We start from the raw sequence: 20,734 nt of genomic DNA, 5'->3' as shown, positions 1-20,734 counted from the left end.
AAGTGTACCTCACATACAGAATAAGTATGTAAGGTAATACATATACGTTAATAATTAGCTCAATTTAGCCATTCCACAGTGTATTCACTGTTTGAAGTGTGTACTTCAAAACATGTTCTACATGTGCTAAAGTTTGAAAGTTTGCCTCCTCCAAACCTCACGTTGAAATGTGATCCCCAGTGTTGGAGGTGGGGCCTAATGGGGGTGTGCGGATCACTGGGAAGGATCCCTCTTGAATAGATTAATGCCCTCTTTGAGGGCAAGTTCTCGCTTTTAGTTCCTGAGAAAGCTGGTTGTTAAAAAGGGCCTGGCACCTCCCTCCCTTCTCCCTCACTCTGTGACCTCCACACACATCAGCTCCCCTTTGCCTTCTACCATGAATAAAAGCAGCCTGAGGTCTTCATCAGATGCCTAATCCTGAACTTTGCCAGACATCAGAATCATGAGCCAAATAAACTTTTTTTTATAAATTATCCAGTTTCGGGTATTCCTTTGTAGCAACACAAAAGATGCTACTAAGACAGCATGACAAATATACGCAACTTTATCAATTAAAAACCAAATTACAAATTTTAAAAATGAGCAGGAATTCTCCAAAAGAAAACTGAGAAACAGCTGGGAACGGTGGCTCACACCTATAAACCCAGCACTTTGGGAGACCGAGGCGGGCAGATTGCTTGAGGTCAGAAGTTCGAAACCACCGGGCGCAGTGGCTCACACCTGTAATCCCAGCACTTTGGGAGGCCAAGGTGGGCGGATCACGAGGTCAGGAGATCAAGACCATCCTGGCCAACATAGTGAAACCCCATCTCTACTAAAAATACACAAATTAGCCGGACGTGGTGGCGGGCACCTGTAGTCCCAGCTACTCGGGAGGCTGAGGCAGGAGAATGGCGTGAACATGGGAGGCGGAGCTTGCAGTGAGCTGAGATCGCATCACTGCACTCCAGCCTGGGTGACAGCGCGAGACTCTGTCTCAAAAAAAAAAAAAAAAAAAAAAAAAAAAAGAAGTTGTTCAAAACCTGCCTGGCCAACATGGTGAAATCCCGTCTCTTCTAAAAATACAAAAATTAGCCGGGCGTGATGGTGGTGCCTGTAATCCGAGCTACTCAAGAGGCTGAGGCAGGAGAATCGCTTGAACCCGGGAGCCGGAGGTTGCAGTGAGCCAAGATTGCACCACTGCACTCCAGCCTGGGAGACAGAGCGAGACTCCGTCTCAAAAAAAAAAAATTGTGGGCTGATAAGACAGTTAACAAAAATTTCAGATTAAGAGATGGCACGATGGCATGGCGAGTTTAGGGAATGTTAAGCAGTTCAGTGTGGCCAGAAATAGGGTTGGATGAAGGTGGAAGTGGCAAGAAAGGAAACCAGGAAGGAATTATAAACCCAGGTCAGATCTTGTACAGAGAGAGCTCATACCTGACAAAGTTCTTACACTTAAGAACTGGAGTGTGACATGCTCATGTTTTAGAAAGACGGTGGTCTGAGGTCATGCTGAAGATATATAGAATGCGGAAGGACGAGGCTAGGAGGCCGAGTAAAACAGCACTACAATCATTCAGGTAGGAGCCTGATGTGCTAAGCAGCCACAACAGAAGAACTGAGTCTGACTCAGACCTAGGACCTTAGGATGGAGAGAGCAAACAGACCTGAAAGATGATCTCAATTTTGCTCTACAGATGAAGAAATTAAGGCACAGGAATGTAAAAAGTAGTTTGGCTACCTGCAACTCTGCACGAAAAATTTTAATCTTGGTCCTGAGATTTAAAAACAAAAAAAAATCACAATAAGCCACTGAACTGCTGCATGGCAAGAAAGTCTGTGCATTCAGCTTCATACGACAAAAACTGCAAAAGCAGCCATAGATGGCAGACAAAAGTGAATGAATGCGGCTATGTTCTAGTTAACTGCTTATCATCAATAAGATCTGAATGTGACATCATACTTCTCATGGGTCATACAACATTATTGATTTTTTTTTTTTTTTGACAGTGTCTCATGCTGTCACCCAGGCTGGAATGCAGTGGCACGGTCACAGCTCTCCACAGCAACTGCCTGGACTCCAGCGATTCTCCCACCTCAACCTCCCAAGCAGCTGGACCCACAGGCATGCACCACTGTACCCAGCCACTTTTTAAAAAAATTATTTGTAGAGACAAGGTCTCACTATGTTGCCCAGGCTGGATGAAACATTCTTCTTTAATTTTTTTCCCCCAACTATTTAAAAATGTAATAACCACTCAAGTTGTGAGCCCCATAGAAACAGGCAGTGCCTCCTGGTCTAAGCCACCAGTACCTCTCACCTGAGGTCTGCAATGGTCAAATCAATGATTTCTCTGTCTCAAATCAATGATTTCCCAGGGCCTGCAGTGATTTTAAAAATCACATCACATCACTCTCCTACCCAAACCCTCCAAACGCTCCACAACATGAATAGAAAGAAACAACACAAAACAAAACAGTTATCTGGCCCCTAGATGATCTGGTTCTGTCTTCCTCGTTCCACTCTCCCCAACTGGCCTTCACACAAAACAAGCTTGTTCCGTTTCAGAGCCTTTGCTTTGCGCCTTCTGCTACCTGGGACTTTCTTCCCCCAGACTTCTGCACGTTTGCCCCCTCCTCTTCGTAGGTCTCGGCTCAGTGTTAGCTATTCAGAGAGGACTTCCTAGCCATCCTTGCTAAAGCTGCCTTCTCCAGTCACTTTCTATCAATTTTATAGTCTTCATCCAACTTCTTAGTACTAAAATCACCTTATTTAGGTATTTACATGTTTAGTATCTACTCCCCCCTGCTGGAATATAAGTCTTGTTCCTTGTTCTATCTGCAATGTCTAGAACACTGCCTAGGCCATACTGGGTGTTCCCTTCTATGTAGGAGACACTAAAACAATATCATCATTCCTTTGGCTGATACTACAAAGATTAGATTCATTCCCAGGCAAATAGAAGTAATTTTGCAATATGTAAAATGGAAACAAATTTTCACATTAAAAACAAATTGTATCAATGAATGTGTGACCATAGGTATAAGTACCAATAAGCTGTCCTTAACATTGCATTCAGTTTAAAGCAGGTCACAATTACATATATAATGACTGTCACCTTTTTTTCACCACACTCCCACAGTCTGTAAAGGAAGGAAGGAAGGAAGCAAGGACAGGCCGGGCGTGGTGGCTCACGCCTGTAATCCCAACACTTTGGGAGGTCAAGGAAGGCGGATCACTTGAGCCCAGAAGTTTGAGACCAGCCTGGCCAACATGGTGAAATCCTGCCTCTACTAAAAATACAAAAATTGGCCGGACATGGTGCCATGCGCCTGTAATCCCAGCCACTCGGGAGGCTAAGGCAGGAGAATCGCTTGAACCTGGGAGGCGGAGGTTGCAGTGAGCCGAGATCATGCCATTGCACTACAGCCTGAGTGACAGAGCAAGACTCCGTCTCAAAAAAAAAGAAAAAGATTGATGTAAAGAAAAACAGAAATAAAATTTCACTCAAAACTGGAATTTATTTCAATCTTCCCTAGGAGGAAGATACACTTTTCCTAGAGCCTAGGATTAAGATAATTCAGTTTTAGAATCCACAAAAAAACAAAGTATTCAATGCCTATCATGAGTCTAATGCATGCCAAAACAAATATGAACTGACCACTTGATAAGCTAATAGCAAAATTCTTCATAAAAATTAAGACTTTTATTTGATGAAACATATCCACGCTTATTAAAATATTTTCTCCAAATATTTCATCCCTTTTCCTATTTTAAATGGCACTCCAAAGCCTGATAAAAATGTTCTCCTTTTCTTATTTTGATAGTCTGCTCCAACGTTTACAAAATGTATTCCTTTTTATTTAATACTTTGGAAGATTTTGTTAACAAAATGATTTCAACATTTGTTAGAATCAAATTCATACAAAATTAGCAAAGTTATTCACACAAAGGCAAAAACATTAGCAAAACAATAAATCAAATGTTCCAAAAATACCTTCCTAGGATAATAAAATCAAGGCAATTTCACCTTTAAAAATAATGTCACTGAACAGTAAGAGGAAGAAATAGTAATAGTTTTCTTTTTCCCCTCACTGATTTCCAACTTGATAATATGTTTTAAAGGCCATTACTGTGGGATTTGTCTTATCGGTCTCCAGTGCAGCTGTTTGTATTATTTTCCACATTTACTACAATCAGTGTTTATACTATTCAAAATTCTCTTCCTCAGGCAGCAACGAAAATATAATTTTCTAGTTAACAGAAGAGGAGAAAAGCTTGTATGTGTGGGGGTGTGGGCAGGGGAAGTTCAGAGAGACATTTTCCCATTCAGTTAAATTTTAAAAGCAACTCCAAATTATAAAACCAAGAAAAGTGCTAAGCTTCTAGGACTACATTACAAAAGCAGGTAGCCTTGCATCAAAATTAATATTTTATACCACAGCTGTAAATACATCCCAGCTGTTAAACTGCCTTGAAATATTTTAAAGCAGAGTCAACAGAGTTATTTCTGTTCTACTGGTGAGCTTGTTTCTAAGATGTGTAGCTGTATTGATACGTCAGGAATGTAAAAAGGATATGGTTAATAATTACTCTTTCATTTCCTACTTCATTCGAAAAAAAATACCAACCTCTACTTATTCTCAGTTATATATTTATATATCCTATATATCCTGAGAGTTTCATGTCACATGCAATGATTCTAGAGAAATCACATGTGTAAAGTACAAAATAATACTGACTTCAAAGAGGTGGGGGTGGGGGGAACATTTTTAAAACCTGTAAAACATTTTAGGACTAAAAACATAAGACAATTACTTCCCAATTCATTTGTGTGCCAGCAAAGTACAGGCAAAAATGTATTTCGCTTTATTTTTCTAATTAAAATATTAATTTTACCATCTATAAACAGTTACTAGGATTAAAACTAAAGTTTATTATTGGAGGGTGTGGGAGCTATTTTAATCTAAAAAAAAACTGAAAAGAAAATAACATTTTTAACTTTCTCTCAAGTAGATATGAAAATCAACAATTTATTTTCTTCAAAACTGAAATTTAAGGTTACAATTTTAAAACTGATTCAAATTCTGTGTGGACAAGCATTTATATATATACTACATATAGTTTCACAATCTGCAAACAGAGTAACATCTCGTCCATCACATTCATGTGCTTGTGTAATATTTTATATTACACAGGCCCACTGGGCATTTTAAGTTATCATATTATATATATATATATATATATATATATATATAAAATTTAATACTCTAGTCATTTCACAAGCAATCCATTTAATCTGGTATTCTTCAGTAAATAACATGAGATTCATGTGACACTATTCCAAAATTTGTCTGCTTTAACATAGAAAATTAGTTCCACTTAGCTGAATATCAAAGACCTATTCAATACAGAATGCAGTGGTGCTACAATCAGCTCTGCACTGTTATTTATAATAAATTTATCTTCTCTTGAAAATATTTGAGCAAGAATATGAGAAAAAGAAAAAAGTCTTCAAAGGTACAGCATGAATAGCTTCACATCACACAAATGCAGAAATTGTTAGACCTTAGCAGGATCTCAAGATATTTTCAAAAGTATTTAGCTACTCCTCAGGCCTGAAGGCAACCTGCTGTGAGCAGGTGGGTAGAAGAAATCACGCCATACAAAGAAACAGGCCAACAGCAGTTAGTCGGCTCTGCTTGCAAATGTTCAAACAACGTGACTATGCAAAATGAAAATCTAGTATGTAAAACGTTAACGACAAACAATACATTAAATCCCAGTACACAAATTACACTGTAAGAAATAGAGAACAGCAAAATTGAAGAATTTCTTTCAAGGTCAAAAAAATTACTTCACAGGAATATAGACATAGTAAAAAAAAATAAAATAAAATAAAAAACTTCTATTCATCCAGCAGGTTCCATACTACAAAGGTTCTGGGGTTTGTGAGGAAAACAGAGAGTGAGCTCACCATGGCCAGAACATAGCGAATCTTCTGTTTGTTTCATCACTTTAATTATATGCCACAGGCAGGAAATCATTCCACGTTTTAAAAATAGTTGTAATTTTTTTAATCTTCTAATGGGCAATTTAAAAAGCTTGTCAGCTAGATGATAAATTCATCTTCTGTTTAAAAATAAATTCAACTCATCTATTCCGAATTTTAAAAGATAAAAACCAAAACTGTGGTTGACATTAAGGGGGAATACTTTAAAAACCGTTATGTAGCGTTTTCTCTATCTGTAAACACACTCTGGTTTACAAAAAGTTTTGCCTGTGAGTGGTCTAACCCAGTAACCAGTAGCTACATGTAACTACTGAGAACTTGAACTATGACTGGTGTGACTGAGGAGTTAAAATTTTCAATCGTATTTAATGTTAATTTTAAAAGTGAAGCAGTGTAGTTTTCTGTGAAACCCAACTCCATTGTTTTGGTGACTACATTCCACTCCGACCGCTCCATTGTTTAAGATACTGTTGTATTAGTGCCAATGTCTGTGTTGTTTCTGGTATCACATTAGTAATTTTTAAAGTCTTTCATGTTGAAATGACAAACATTTTGGGTATTAGTCTGTGAAAGCGCCATAAATGCAAAGCAGCCCCCAAATGCAGAAGGAGCCAAGAAACCAAAGAATAAGGCAAAGAAACCCAATTTGTTGGTAAAGGTGTTTTCTTGGGGGAACTTACTTGGGGGGACAGACAGAAGCGTGGTCTCCGACGGCTGCAAGACAAGTATATCCCGCACTGTTACTGGCCAGACCCAGAGCTTATATGCCACAGGGAAAGGGCGTACGTGCTCTACAGAGGCAATTAAAGGCATCCTCCAGAACAGGTGAGAATGCTATGTGCATCACTGCCTATAATTTGTGTGGTAAGATCAAGGCTGCTTTGTTCTTACACTAAAAACAGTAAATAAAATCGGAATCAGGAGGCATTCACGCGACTGGGGCTAATGAGAAATCAACGTGGCTTTGCTGGGAGTGGTGGCTCAGGCCTATAATCCCAGCACTTTGGGAGGCAGAGGCAGGATGATCACTGGGGTCCAGGAGTTCTGGGCAACACAGTGTGCCCTCATCTCTACAAAAAATCAACAAAATGAATTGCATGTGGTGGCTCAGGCCTGCAGTCCCACCTACTCAGAAGGCAGAGGCAGGAGGATTAGTTGAGTCTGGGAGGTTGAGGCTGCAGTGAGCCACGACTGCACCACTGTACTCTAGCCTGGGCAACAGAGCAAGATCCTATCATAAAAAAAAGTAAAATAAAAAATAAATTAAATTAAAACAACAAGGTTTGCTTTCAAGAGAAAAAAAAAACATGGTGGATTAGCAATTAAGATGGAATCACTTTTGTCTCCACAGGTACACTGGGTTAAATAAAATGTGTTAGTAAAATTAATTCCACTTGTTTCATCTTTTTTACCAAGACTACTAAAATTTTAAATGGCAGTTGGGAATGGTGGCTCACACCTGCAAACCTAGCACTTTGGGAGGCTGAGGTGGGCAGATAACTTGAAGTCAAGAGTTCAAGACCAGCCTGACCAACATGGTAAAACCCCCTCTCTACTAAAAATACAAAAAAAATTTAGCTGGGCATGGTGGCAGGTGCCTGTAGTCCCAGCTACTTGGGAGGCTGGGGTAGAATAATTGCTTGAGCCTGGGAGGTGGAGGTTGCAGTGAACTGAGATTGTGCCACTGAACTCCAGCCTGGGCAACAGAGCAAGACTCCGTCTCAAAAAAAAAAAAAAAAAAAAAAAAAGCTAATTAATTAAAACTAAGAAATTTTAAACATGGCTTGTGTTAGGTTTCTATTAGATAAGGCTATTTGATAAACGTCATTATCAACTGACTACTTCTGCAATGAAAATATACAATGAAAATAGAAACACTGGTAAAAAAAAACATAAAGCAAATAAATATAAAAGTTATTTCATTTTCCTTAAATGATATTTGAAGAAAAGTTGGCTAAATTATTAGAGAAACTAACAGAAAAAGACTTTAAAATTCTGAAGAGAACTTTTAATTATTTTCAAGTTTTCAATGTTTATGCCCCTGGTTCTTTATCATTTCAAAATATGTGATTTCCTCCTCCCTCAGGTAATATATCACTAGCTCCATATTCAAAGTTATCCACAATGATTAGACTTTTTCCGAGAGTATGATTTTCTTGAAGTCAGAAAGGCAGCATATTTAAAACAGGTGCGGGTGGTTCTGTGGGAGCAAGAGCTGATATGACCTCACCCAGCAACGGACAGTGAGAAAGCCCAGGGCATGCACAAGGCTTTGAGAAAGAGAAAACCAGGAATAGCGGGAGGCAGACACTTTCCTACACCTACTGATACTATCAGTAGCTATCTACACTTGTCAACAGGTGATACTGTGGGCCTAAATCAGCCAAGGTGCTACCCAGAGCAAACAGAGGCCAACAGGAAAGAACCATGCTTGGTGAGCAAGGTGTCTCTGTGGGCAAGTCCTTGGGAGCCCTCTTGTTTCTTTTTGCTCTCACAGAAACCATGGTTATTCTGTATCAAGAGAGGTCCACCAGCCACACTAATGGAGTATGGATTTCGCAAATGTTGGGAGGTCAGGAACTAAAAAAGAATCAGCAAAACATTCTATAAGGTAAGATGACTGTCCACTTACCCATTTACCCATCCATACCTATTCATCCAATTATTGAGCATTTATACGCACCAAGAAGTCAGCAGGGCAGTGGGAATTAAAAGTCAAATCCAAAAGGAAACAGGTGATTTAGATCAATTAACAGAGGTTAATAACCTATGAAATTTATTATTCCAATGATAGTATTGAGGCAGGAGAACAGGGTCTGGAGGCAGGGAACCTAAGGCTGTTTCACACAGACTTCCTAGAACTAAATTGAAAGGAAAATCCTAGCTTTCCACACCTAAGTAATAAAAGGACCAGAGGCTACTCCCTTTGCAAACCCCCCACCTTTTCTGTGTGGCAGATGGGAAATCGGACAGTCAATTTCCCAGCCAATAACAAATCAGAAAATCAGACTGACTGTAGGTCCAGTCTTTGCAACTTTGTCACTTCACTCCAGTCTCTGAATGGTTGCTGTCCACAACCAATCAGACTGATTGCGGGGCCAAGTCTTCATTTGCATAGAAGTGTATCTTTGTAACATGTTTGCACAGGATTGTGACCTTGGTAACTTCAGCCTCTGGCTGGCTGCTTTCTGCAGCCAATCAGACTGATTACGGGCTACCACTTCATTTACATGAGGTGAGTATAAAGTAATCAATGGAGGCCGGGCGCGGTGGCTCACGCTTGTAATCCCAGCACTTTGGGAGGCCGAGGTGGCGGATCACGAGGTCAGGAGATCGAGACACGGTGAAACCCGTCTCTACTAAAATACAAAAAATTAGCCAGGCGTGGTGGCGGGCGCCTGTAGTCCAGCTACGGAGAGGCTGAGGCAGGAGAATTGTTGAACCGGGAGGCGGAGCTTGCAGTGAGCCGAGATGCGCACTGCATCCAGCTGGCACAGAGCAAGACTCCGTCTCAAAAAAAAAAAAAAAAAAAAAAAGTAATCAATGGAAAACTTCTAGTGGGTATTTGGAACCAAGAAGATTCTGTATCCGGGCCCTTGAGCCGCTGCTCAGGCCCACTCCCACACTGTGGAGTGTAGTTTCATTTTCTTTCTGTCTCTCTCTCTCTTTTTTTTTTTTATTTGAGACAGAGTTTCGCTCTTGTTGCCCAGGCTGGAGTGCAATGGCTCGATCTCGGTTCATTGCAACCTCCACCTCCTGGGTTCAAGCAATTCTCCTGTCTCTGCCTCCCAAGTAGATGGGATTACACACATGCACCACCACGCTAGGCTAATTTTGTATTTTTAGTAGAGATGGGATTTTACCATGTTGGCCAGGCTGGTTTCAAACTCCTGACCTCAGGTGATCCATACAACTCGGCCTCCCAAAGTGCTGGGATTACAGGCATGAGCCACCGCACCTGGCCGCCTGTATTTTCGTTTTCAATAAATCCCTGTTTTTGTTCTGTTGTTGCTTCATTGTTTGCTTTGCTGGACATTTTGTCCAATTATTTGTTCAAAACGCCAAGAACCTGGATAACTTGCAGTCACGACCGTCTACCAGTGACAGTATACACCAAAATACAACTTACTTTTAAACGAATTTAATGGGTAATATTAAGCTTATGAATTTTACCAATGAAAACCAGGAACATGAATACACGTGATCGGACTGGATGAATCAGGAGCTAATTCCTGAGGCAAAGGTAAGTTGCCTTCCCAACTACTTACTCATCTCATCAGATAAAGAAGTTAAATGTTCCTTAATATGGTTTGGATGTGTGTCCCCTCCAAATCTCTTGCTGAAATGTGATTCTCAACATGGCAGGTAGGGCCGAGTGGGAGGTGTTTGGGTCATGAAGGTAGATCTTGGTTGTTTAAAAGAGTGGAGCACCTCCCAGTTCTCTCTCTCTCTCATTCCTGCTCTTGCCATGTGATGCTCCTCCTCCTGCTTTGCCTCCACCATGATTGAAAGCTCCCTGAGGCCTCCCTCCCCAGAAGCCGAGCAGATGCTGGCACCACACATCCTGTACAGCTGGCAGAACCGTGAGCCATTTAAACCCGTTCTCTTTATAAATTATGCAGTCTCAGGTTTTTCTTTATAGCAATATAAGAACAGATGAACACACTACTTTTCGTGGAATCACAGGGGTTCAGCAACAAAATGAAGTAGATGCCAAGTACCCATACATCTTTAAGTCAGATGCTAGCCAAGGCTACCTGGTAGAATGTGCTAGGAAGCTGTGGGACCAGTGACTGTCCATCTCCCACCTCAAAAGAATAAAAGAGGAAAATTAATTTGAGGAGGTCGAATTCTTAAGCTTAGAATTTAACGCTGAACTCCTTAAGTTATGTGAAAGTGACTTCATGAGAATCACTTATTCATGCAAATTCTTAGAGACAGACCAAGAAGAGAAGCTTGTACTTTGTTGGTTTGGTGAGGCAAGGACTTATTACTATTCCTTGTGGCCAGATGTGGATTGTGCAGGAGAAAAGCAGGCAGGGTCATTATGAGGGACCATGCCCAATGAGAACATTCAGAGTCAACACAGCAGTTGCTCAGGAGACCAAAGGCAACTGGAAAAGACAGGAGGCATTAAGTGTTCTGCAGGTGAGAAGTTCCCCCAAATCCACATGAAGGTATCCCAGGGCTACCCGCCAGCTTTGGACATCTGCCATGCCCCAAGAGAGTGAATGCCAGGTTGCCTCTGCCCCAGAAAACCTGGTTCTTCCTGCCAGGCTCTTCTCATCTTTACCCCATACTGCAAATTCTGAGAGACCCAATATAGCAGCTCTGAAGTAGAAAAGGGTATTGTTGAGGCTCAGAAAATGATACCCCAAAGTGAAGGCCTCAGAAGTAACCTCAGAACTAAGATCTCTCTGACCTTCTGCCCTCCTGTCTCTCACCCCTCATTCTCTCCTGAGACGAGTCACAGACATCAGAATTCCTCTCCTGCAAAGACAACTATGAAACTAGACACAGGACTCTAACCCCTCCCTGCCTTTCTAAGAGCTGCCCATAAAGAAATTCTCTGGCCTACCCTTCTCTACAACAGTAGCAGGTCATAAGACTGTCATCCCAGATGGGTCTTATCCCCATACCTGGGAGGAAGAAATGGTACAAGAGAGGCCAGGAAGGTCTGAACAGAGGCCTTGCTGGGTTCCTCTCAGCCTACTAGCATTCACTTACATTCTTTGTCCCATCGGTTTTACACGGCTGCCCATTCTTCATTAAACCTAAGCATTAAAATGGACAGCTTTCCTTGTATCTTTGGATCTCTTTTCTGAAGACTCTCATGTCACATAAAACTTTGATTAAATAAATCAGTTATACTTTTCTCTTGTTAACCTGTCTTTTGTTATAGGAGTGTCTGCCATTGACACCCTTATGATGGGGAGGAGCGGGATCACACCCTTTTGCCCCTACAATATAAAGCAAGCAAGAAGAAAGCAACATTCTCCTCTGCACTAGTAAAGGTTTCTCAGTGTGAGGTCAAACTGAGTTTAGAGAGGAGAGGTTTTACCAGTTTTGATATTACAATGACCTAGACTTTCAAACACACCCTCCTCTCCCAAATACAGTATGGCTTGTTTATTACCTGGTAGCAACATTACAGACTGTTAGAATGGTATGTGGTTTTATATATGGGAAGCAAAGAAGTTGAGATAAAGGGTTTAAAAAAAAAACAGCTCTAAGAAACTTGCTTCTACTTGGACTGAAAAAAGTGCCACTTGTGCAGTGAACTTGTTACAGAGTAACACCAATATAGGAAGGGCACATCCTAGAAGTATTCGGAATGCTTCTTCTTCAATTACTAGCTAGGTAAGTCCTGCTCCACAATGAGATACCACTTCACCCCCAACAGGATGGCTATTATTAAAAAACAAAATAAAACAGAAAATAACAAGTGTTAACAAAGATGGCATGAAATTGAAATTATTGTGCACTGCTAATGGGAATGTAAAATGGTGCAGCATCTATGGAGTTTCCTCAAAAAATTAAACATACAATTACCATATGATCCAGCAATTCCACTTCTGGGTATATACCCAAAAGAATGGGGTACTCAGACAGATATTTGTACACCCATGCTCATGGAGGCATAATTCACAGCAGCCAAAAGGTAGAAACAACCCAAATGTCCCTTGACAGAGGAATGGATAAACAACATGTAGTATATTCACACAATGGAATATTATTCAGCCATAAAAAGGAAAGACATCCTGTCACATGCTATAACCTGGATGAACCCTGAAGACAGTATGCTAACTGAAATAAGCCAGTCACAAAAGACAAATACTATATGATTTCATTTATAGGCAGTACCCATACCCACAGTAGTCAAATTCATAGAAACAGAAAGTGGTTTCTATGCATGGAAACATAGGTTTCTCTCAAACTCAACCCCCTTTTTCTCTACACTGCTTGCACCCTAGTGAAGGATGAAGGCAGTAATAGGATTGTCTTCTAAATGAACTCCATCTCCACCCTTCAATCCCTTAACCCCTCCTCTATTATGAGGACACATTAATATTCTACAACGGCATTTTGATGGACGTTACTTTACTCTGCAAAAAGTTGTAATATCTCCACTGCTGACTGAAAAGCATAGATTCTTTAGGCTCTCATTCACTATCTGGCTCCTCCAACCTATTTTTCCATGTTTAGCTCTCATTACTTCCCTAAATGAATACTTCCCAATTTGCCTCTTGATTCACAAACATGTTTTTCTAAGGTGTATCTCGAATATCATCTGATGCCCTTGGCTAAGGGTTTCCGAAAGATTAACAAAAAATGAAAGAGTGCAACTGACTGAGAGCTCATAGAAGCAAATATACTGAGGATCGTATTAAGCGAAAAATCATCTTTTTATTTACAATTAATTGAGAATCACAGAAACAGCTTTTAAAGAATTTCGGGGTTGGAAAGGTGAGGTGGTGGCAAGGTAGTAAGGGAAGAGAAGCAGGACTGCCATTAAATTGTGCTGGCATAACGAGTTATCTGCTTATTTATTTATTTTTGAGATGGAGTCTTGCATTGTCGCCCAGGCTGGAGTGCAGGGGTCGAGCCTCTTGAGCAGCTGGGACTGCAGGTGTGCACCACCATCCCCGGTTAATATTTTGTATTTTCAGTAGAGACAGGGTTTCACCATGTTGGCCAGACTGGTCTGGTATCAAATGCCTTACCTCAGGTGATCCACCCGCCAAGACCTCCCAAAGTGCTGGCTGGGATTACAGGCTTAAGCCACCACACCCGGCCTGGTATCTGTATTTTATTTTATTTATTATTATTATTTTTTTGAGACAGAGTCTCACTCTGTCACCCAGGCTGGAGTGCAGTGGCACGATCTTGGCTCACTGCAAGCTCTGCCTCCCGGGTTCACACCATTCTCCTGCCTCAGCCTCCTGAGTAGCTGGGACTACAGGCACCCACCACCATGCCCAGCTAATTTTTTTGTATTTTTTAGTAGAGACGGGGTTTCACCGTGTTAGCCAGAATGGTCTCGATCTCATGACCTCGTGATCCGCCCACCTCGGCCTCCCAAAATGCTGGGATTACAGGCATGAGCCACTCACACCATGTACAAAAATCAATCCCATGAGGATTAAGTAGTTAACTTTGAAAAAGCATAATTTAAAAAGGTTTAAAAGAAAATATAGGTATCTTTGTGAGCTTCGGGGTAGAAGAGGATTATCTACACAAACGCAAAACATACAAACCGTAAAGGAAAATATTGAAAATTCTGACATTAAATCTTGCCTTAAAACTTCACCTGGATAACTTAAAACAATAAAAACACAAGCTACTTTATCAAGACATATGACAAAAAGGAGCCACAACACAGGAAGAACTTTTATGAGTCAATAAGAAAAAGCCAATCCAATTTAAAAAGTGGGCAAAAGTCATGAGCAGGTATTTTACAGAAGAGAAAACAAGACAGCAAGTAAATATATATTTTCAATGTTCATTGTCATACTAATCAGGGAAGTATACATTAAAACCATAATGAGACGCCATCTAAACCCACCAGTCAGGAAAAACCTAAGTAGTCTGGGAATGCCAAGGGTTCACCAGGATGTGAAAAAAAATGTTAAGGGCACAGATTCCTCGGTTCAAATTCTGGCACTTCCATTTACTACCAGATGGGAAAGCAATTTAGCCTCTACAAGCCTCAGTTTTCCCAAATACAAAATGAGGGATAACACTAGTACATACTTTATTGGGTTTTGGGAGGCATTGGGCAAATTCATACATACAAAGTGCTTAGAACAGTCAGCACCGGGCACAGTAAGTACAGAATAAGGTTAGCTCATTGTTCTCATTATGACTATCATCTTCACTACTGGTGGGCACATAAGCTGGTACAGCCACACAGGGAAACTCATCTGGCCTTGCCATGCAGGAATGAGAAAGCACAGGCCCCACGGCATGGCTGTTCTACCAGCACATGACCTGGAGAACCTCCTATGTCAAGAGGAAACAAGAAGCAGAGCGTTCATATAAGCATCACTGTAACAACCAAATAAGGAAAATAACACCGATGTCTATTGAGAGGAGAATAAATAATTTGTCGTATATTAATATGATGTATAGAAGTAAATAAACTGCAGCTATAGGCAGCAACATGGGCCAGGCTCGCAAACATCACGCTGGTGTGGAGATGGCAACTCCTGGAGGAATACAGAGAGCATGCGGGCAATTACGAAGTTCAAAAACAAGGGCAGCTCAACAAGACACTGCTCCCAGTGTTGGTGTATTCATAAATATCCCTAAAGAAAAGTAAGGTAGTGATCAATTTAAAACTCATAATGGTGTTCTTCAGGGACACTGGAAAGGAGGATTTAATCAAGGAAGAATGATACAAATAGCACTGATGATGTTTTGGGTTTTTTTGTTTGTTTTTGAGACGGAGTTTCGCTCTTGTTGCCCAGGCTGGAGTGCAATGGCGCCATCTCGGCTCACCACAAGCCGGGTTCAAGGGATTCTCCTGCCTCAGCCTCCTGAGTAGCTGGGATTACAGGCATGTGCCACCATGCCTGGCTAATTTTGTATTTTTAGTAGAGACGGGGTTTCTCCACATTGGTCAGGCTGGTCTTGAACGCTGAACCTCAGGTGATCTACCTGCTTTGGCCTCCCAAAAGCTGGGATTACAGGCGTGAGCCACCATGCCCAGCCTGTTTTCTTTTTTTAAATCTAGGTAGTGGGTAAACAGGTTTTCATTGGGTTATTCTTTAGCTTTTATATAGATATAATACATATTTTTGGCTGGGCACGATGGCTCACACCTGTAATCCCAGCACTTTAGGAGGCTGAGGCAGGTGGATCACCTGAGGTCAGGAGTTCGAGACCAGCCTGGCCAACATGGTGAAACCCCATCTCTACTAAAAATACAAAAATTAGCGAGGCGTGGTAGCGCGTGTCTGTAATCCCAGCTACTCCAGAGGCTGAGGCAAGAGAGTCGCTTGAACCCAAAAGGCAGAGGTTGCAGTGAGCTAAGATCGCACCATTGCACTCCAGCCTGGGCAACAGAGGGAGGCTATATCTCAAAAAAAATAATAATAATAATAATACATGTTATTTTATATTAAATGAGGTTTAATAATAAAATTTAATGATACAAGTTAATGATAAATAGTAATATTTAGTAATATTTAAGAATATAAAGTTTATACGTATGCTCAAAAATCCAGAGAAAAAAGAATTGTAGTTATTACTTTAAAATAGCTACAATTACTATAGTAATCAATTACTACAGTAATCAATTTCAAGTGATTACTGTAAAATCACTTGAAAAATACCTTTGGTAATATTCATCCCTTATTTCCCAGAATTTACCATAAACAATTGCAAAGAGATACACAAACACTCATAATTGCATTTCATAGCTATCTGCTTGGAGGTGTTAAGCTGGAACTCTTGGAGCAATGCAGCCCAGGAAGCAAGCAGAGAGAGAAAAGGGGGAGTCAGGAATAGAATTTGGAGATTTGCCCATGCTAACGGTGGCCAGAAGAGAAATCAGCAGATGACTGTAAAGCCACCAGTTCTTTCCCGTCACGCTTGCAGATCCCTTCTGCACACAGTGCCCTCATCCCCACAGCTGCTGAGACTTCTCAACTCCGAATCCCTAACATCTGCTGACTTCTCTCTTTGCCTCCAATCTTCACCTCATCCTTCTTCAAGCCACTCTCCACAAAGCAGCCAAAAACCAAAAAAACCTTGTAAGCTACAATTCTGTTCAATCATCACTTCCTTACTGAAAGCTCTTCCACTGGTCCCTACTGACCTAGGGATAAAGTAGAGCCTGTCCTATGTCCTTAATAAGGCTCGTGTGACTCGGCTCCTACCCACCTTGCTGGGGCACACCACTCCTCAGCTCATTCTCTGACTGCAAAGGTTTAAAGCAGAGGGTGTCCAACTGTGGCCCAGATCGGCAGCATTAGCATTACCTGGGGCTTGCCAGAAATGCAGACCTAGCCCAGACCTGCTAAATCAGAGTAAGCTATGGGTGAGTCCAACAACTTGAGTTTCCACAAGGCTTCTAGTTGATTCTGAAGCACATTACAGTTTAAGCATCTCTGGTTTAAAGCATGAATGACAGGTAATTATAATCTGAAGAAGAATTTGACAGGAAAAATCGCAAAGTACTATAGCATAGTGGGGGAAAGCACACATGACTGCCACAGACCAAGTTGCTGCTCTGCTTCTTCCTAGCTTTGTGATACCCAGGAAGTTACACAGCTTGCCTCAGCATCCTGCAATGCTCGATGGCAAGGATCCTACCTACAGCAAGACTGCTCGGATTTAAATCATGGCTCTAGGCTGAGGTCAGTGCGGGGGAGGGTTGCTTGAGCCCAGGAGTTCCAAACCAGCCTGGGCAACATAGTGAGGCCTCATCTCTACAAAATAAACAAAATTAGCTGGGTGTGGTGGCAGGCACACCTGTAGTCCCAGCTACCTGGGGGGCTGAGGTGGGAGGATCGCTGGAGCCTGAGAGGTCAAAGCTGCGGTGAGCCCAGATTGTGCCACTGCACTCTAGCCTGGGTGACAGAGCGAGATCCTGTCTCATTTAAAAAGAAAAAAAAAATCACGGCTTTACCTCTTATTAGCTGGTGACCTTGAGTAAGTCACTTACTTTTCTCTGAGCCTCAGTTGTCTCATTTATAAAATTATAAATAGCACCTACTTCATACAATTGTGAAGATCAAAGAAGTTCATATCTGTACTATGCTTAAAACTACACCTGATACACAGTAAGCACTGTGTGTTATTTATTATTACTATAATTGTTATTATTTCCATAGGGGCCACATTACATTTTTGGAAAAAGTCAATACAATGCTAATGCCTACAAAAGTAAATAAAATCCATCCCCTTTCATAAGGAAAAACTCTCCTTACTTTTTTTTTTTTTAGGTAAACGACTGTTTTTCCTAGTACACCATTTACCTCTCTGAGTTTATTTCCTTCCAATTAGAGAGTACTCAACTTGATGCAACAACCTCTTCCTAAGAGTCAAGGGATCTGCCTTTAAGGGGTCACTTATTTCAGACACATTAATTCTTTTAGTAGCGAAGTACTTACAGGATTAAAAAGGGATTTACCGAACATGATCCCTACCCTAGGGAAAATATTTTTGATTATTCCACATATATATCCATATTAATCTAGCTATAAATTCTACATGTAAAAGTGCCATCAAGACAACTATCTGCACAGTCACTGAAAAGGATGATGAAAGTCACACAATACAAAAAATTGGCATAACAGGAGTTTGTACCCTTCTTCTGACTACTGAGAGTTAACACTATGTCCCTCTGACAAATACGTGAGCCGTAACATATTCAACGCGCTTTACGGTCTACCACACACAAACCAGTATAACAAAACCACAGTTTTTTGTTTGTTTGTTTCTGTTTTGTTTTGTTTGTTTTGGAGACAGAGTCTTGTTCTGTTGCCCAGGCTGCAGTGCAATGGCGTGATCCTGGCTCACTGCAACCTCCACCTCCCAGATTCAAGCGATTCTCCTGCCCTAGCCTCCCAAGTAGCTAGGAATACAGGCGCCTGCCACCACACCCGGCTAATTTTTGTATCTGTAGTGGAGACAGGGTTTCACCGTCTTTGGCCAGGCTGGTCTGGAACTCTTCACCTCAAGTGATCTGCCTGCCTTGGCCTCCCAAAGTGCTGGGATTACAGGCGTGAGCCACTGCACCCGGGCACCACAGTTTTTAAAGCATAATAATACATGGATCTAAGTAATGTGAAATTATGTTGTGATATTTTTTCAAGAGTCCTAAAATATTTCACCTCATAATTTATACTGATATAATATTATATAAAGTTATATAATATGAGTTAAGTTATAAAATATGAGAAAAGACAGGAGTTAGAAAATAAAAAAAAATGAGAAAAAATATACCGGGACAAGTCACAAAACCAAAGTCAAAAAATATAGGGCTCATTACCAAGAGTTCAAGGTTACCTGGAACCATAGAGATAATAGATGAATCGAAACTGACTTAGAAATCAGTTCAGTCATCAAATATTTTTTGTGGATTATGAAGTCCACTGCCCCAGTCTCTCATAGAGGTAGATAAGAATCAGGTATGGAGTAAGTAGTCTTAATCTGTGATTATCCTGATTTCTCAAGGTTTTTAAAAGCAGTTTCCTGTGTAAAATCAAGTTAAGATGATTTTCATAAAAAAGAACAAAGAATGAGCATTTAATGCTATGGGTGGGGCTAGATTTTTATTAGCCTATGATAGCCACATGTTCCATGATTTTTTTTTTTTCCTAAAACGCTAAACCTCAAATATGAGGCAAGGTGAAGAATTCTGGCAGAATCTCTTTTCATAACTTTCTACTTCAAAATGGAAGTCGCAGGTTACAAAAAACATTCTATCGACTGGGTTCCAAGGCATCTCCTCAAGGCAGGACATTTTATATTGAGGTGAAAAGAAAGATTAATAAGATTACTAAATTTTTAAAGGACATCAGCGAGCCGTGGAAAGTCAACCTGAATAACACATGTTTTGCTAGCCTAACACTACGTAATTTCAACTGCACGGAAAAGAAAGGTAACAAAGTAAGTTGTATTTTACAACTAAAAACCCACAGAGGAAAAAAAAAACAAAACAGCTAATCTAGTATTTTTAGAAAAGCCTGCAGAATTCCTTGTTTATAACAAAGTACAATACATGAACCTTCTTGGATTGTCTGAAAAAAGAAAACATTAACTGCTCAGGTTAACACTTCAGATCCTCTAAAATAAGAAAATAAAAAGTTTTCGACTGTAAAAAGTACAAGGTGAATAAAATACAGCTTTTCCCTCCTGTAGCTCTAAGTATTAGCCACACAGGTGCTGACAAGGATTCTGGACTTGAGGAGGCCTTCTAAGGAAATCCTTACAACACTCACCTGGACAGTCCTCTGAGTGCCATCAACGCTGACAGACAGTAAGGGCGAAGCCAGGTTCCACGTGCTGGTCACATTTAGTTTCGACCCATCAACTTCCACCTGTTGTGACACCAAATAAGACCATTACCATGAAGAAAGACAGAAAACTGATCTCAAGTTCATTGCTGCATACAAAGCAGCAGCCATTTTAAACAGATGGCTCCCAAACAACCTGTCATGTTTACTGCTCCAGCCATGAAAGACAGGGTCCAACAACAGCGTCTTCCCAGTCATCTCTGGGGAGAGGTGAAGGACCTGTGAACAGCTGCCTCTGGGTACTGAGGCTTCAAGTGATTTCCGTAAGTAACAAACAGCCTTCTAACTCGAAACCTATCTGGACATGCTACATTTACTGCAATTAGACAAGTAATGCATATAAATTCCAGTGACATCTTGCAACCCACACAACAGGGCTTGCATATAATATCCTCTCCAAGGACCAAGGAAGAACTTTTCCTGTGTTAATTTTAATGAAGGACTATGCATTGTTATCTTAATTAAACAGAAGCTTTAATTAGACAAAATTCTTTGGTGTTGAATATCAAAAGTCCATTCAAACTTTGCAAAGTTGTCATATTTCTGTCAATCATAAATGACTGATTTCATCCAGTCATCCTTCATGAATATGCAAAACAGACCCATAATCTTTCAAAACCGGGATACTCGTAAAAGAAAAAAAAATTTCCAAATAAATATAAAAGTAATGGAAATTTAAAAATCATAACTAATTTAAAATGAAAGTACTAT

At 40.6% G+C, this 20,734-nt stretch overlaps 1 protein-coding gene across 7 annotated transcripts in view; it reads right to left on the bottom strand.

Annotated features, from left to right (window-relative positions):
• PCCA (propionyl-CoA carboxylase subunit alpha) overlaps nucleotides 1-20,734 on the bottom strand; it is a 439,915-nt gene that overhangs the window by 85,214 nt on the left and 333,967 nt on the right. For all 7 annotated transcript variants that reach the window (XM_030813631.1, XM_030813630.1, XM_030813633.1 and 4 more), the window contains one exon: nucleotides 19,949-20,047. In XM_030813631.1, the coding sequence (XP_030669491.1) occupies nucleotides 19,949-20,047 (99 nt within the window). The remainder of the gene's footprint in view (nucleotides 1-19,948; nucleotides 20,048-20,734) is intronic.

The sequence above is a fragment of the Nomascus leucogenys genome, chromosome 5 (genome assembly GCF_006542625.1).
Source record: "Nomascus leucogenys isolate Asia chromosome 5, Asia_NLE_v1, whole genome shotgun sequence".
Lineage (NCBI taxonomy): Eukaryota > Metazoa > Chordata > Mammalia > Primates > Hylobatidae > Nomascus > Nomascus leucogenys.
The sequence above is the reverse complement of the archived record's forward strand: the minus strand, read 5'-3'. Positions and strand labels throughout refer to the sequence as shown.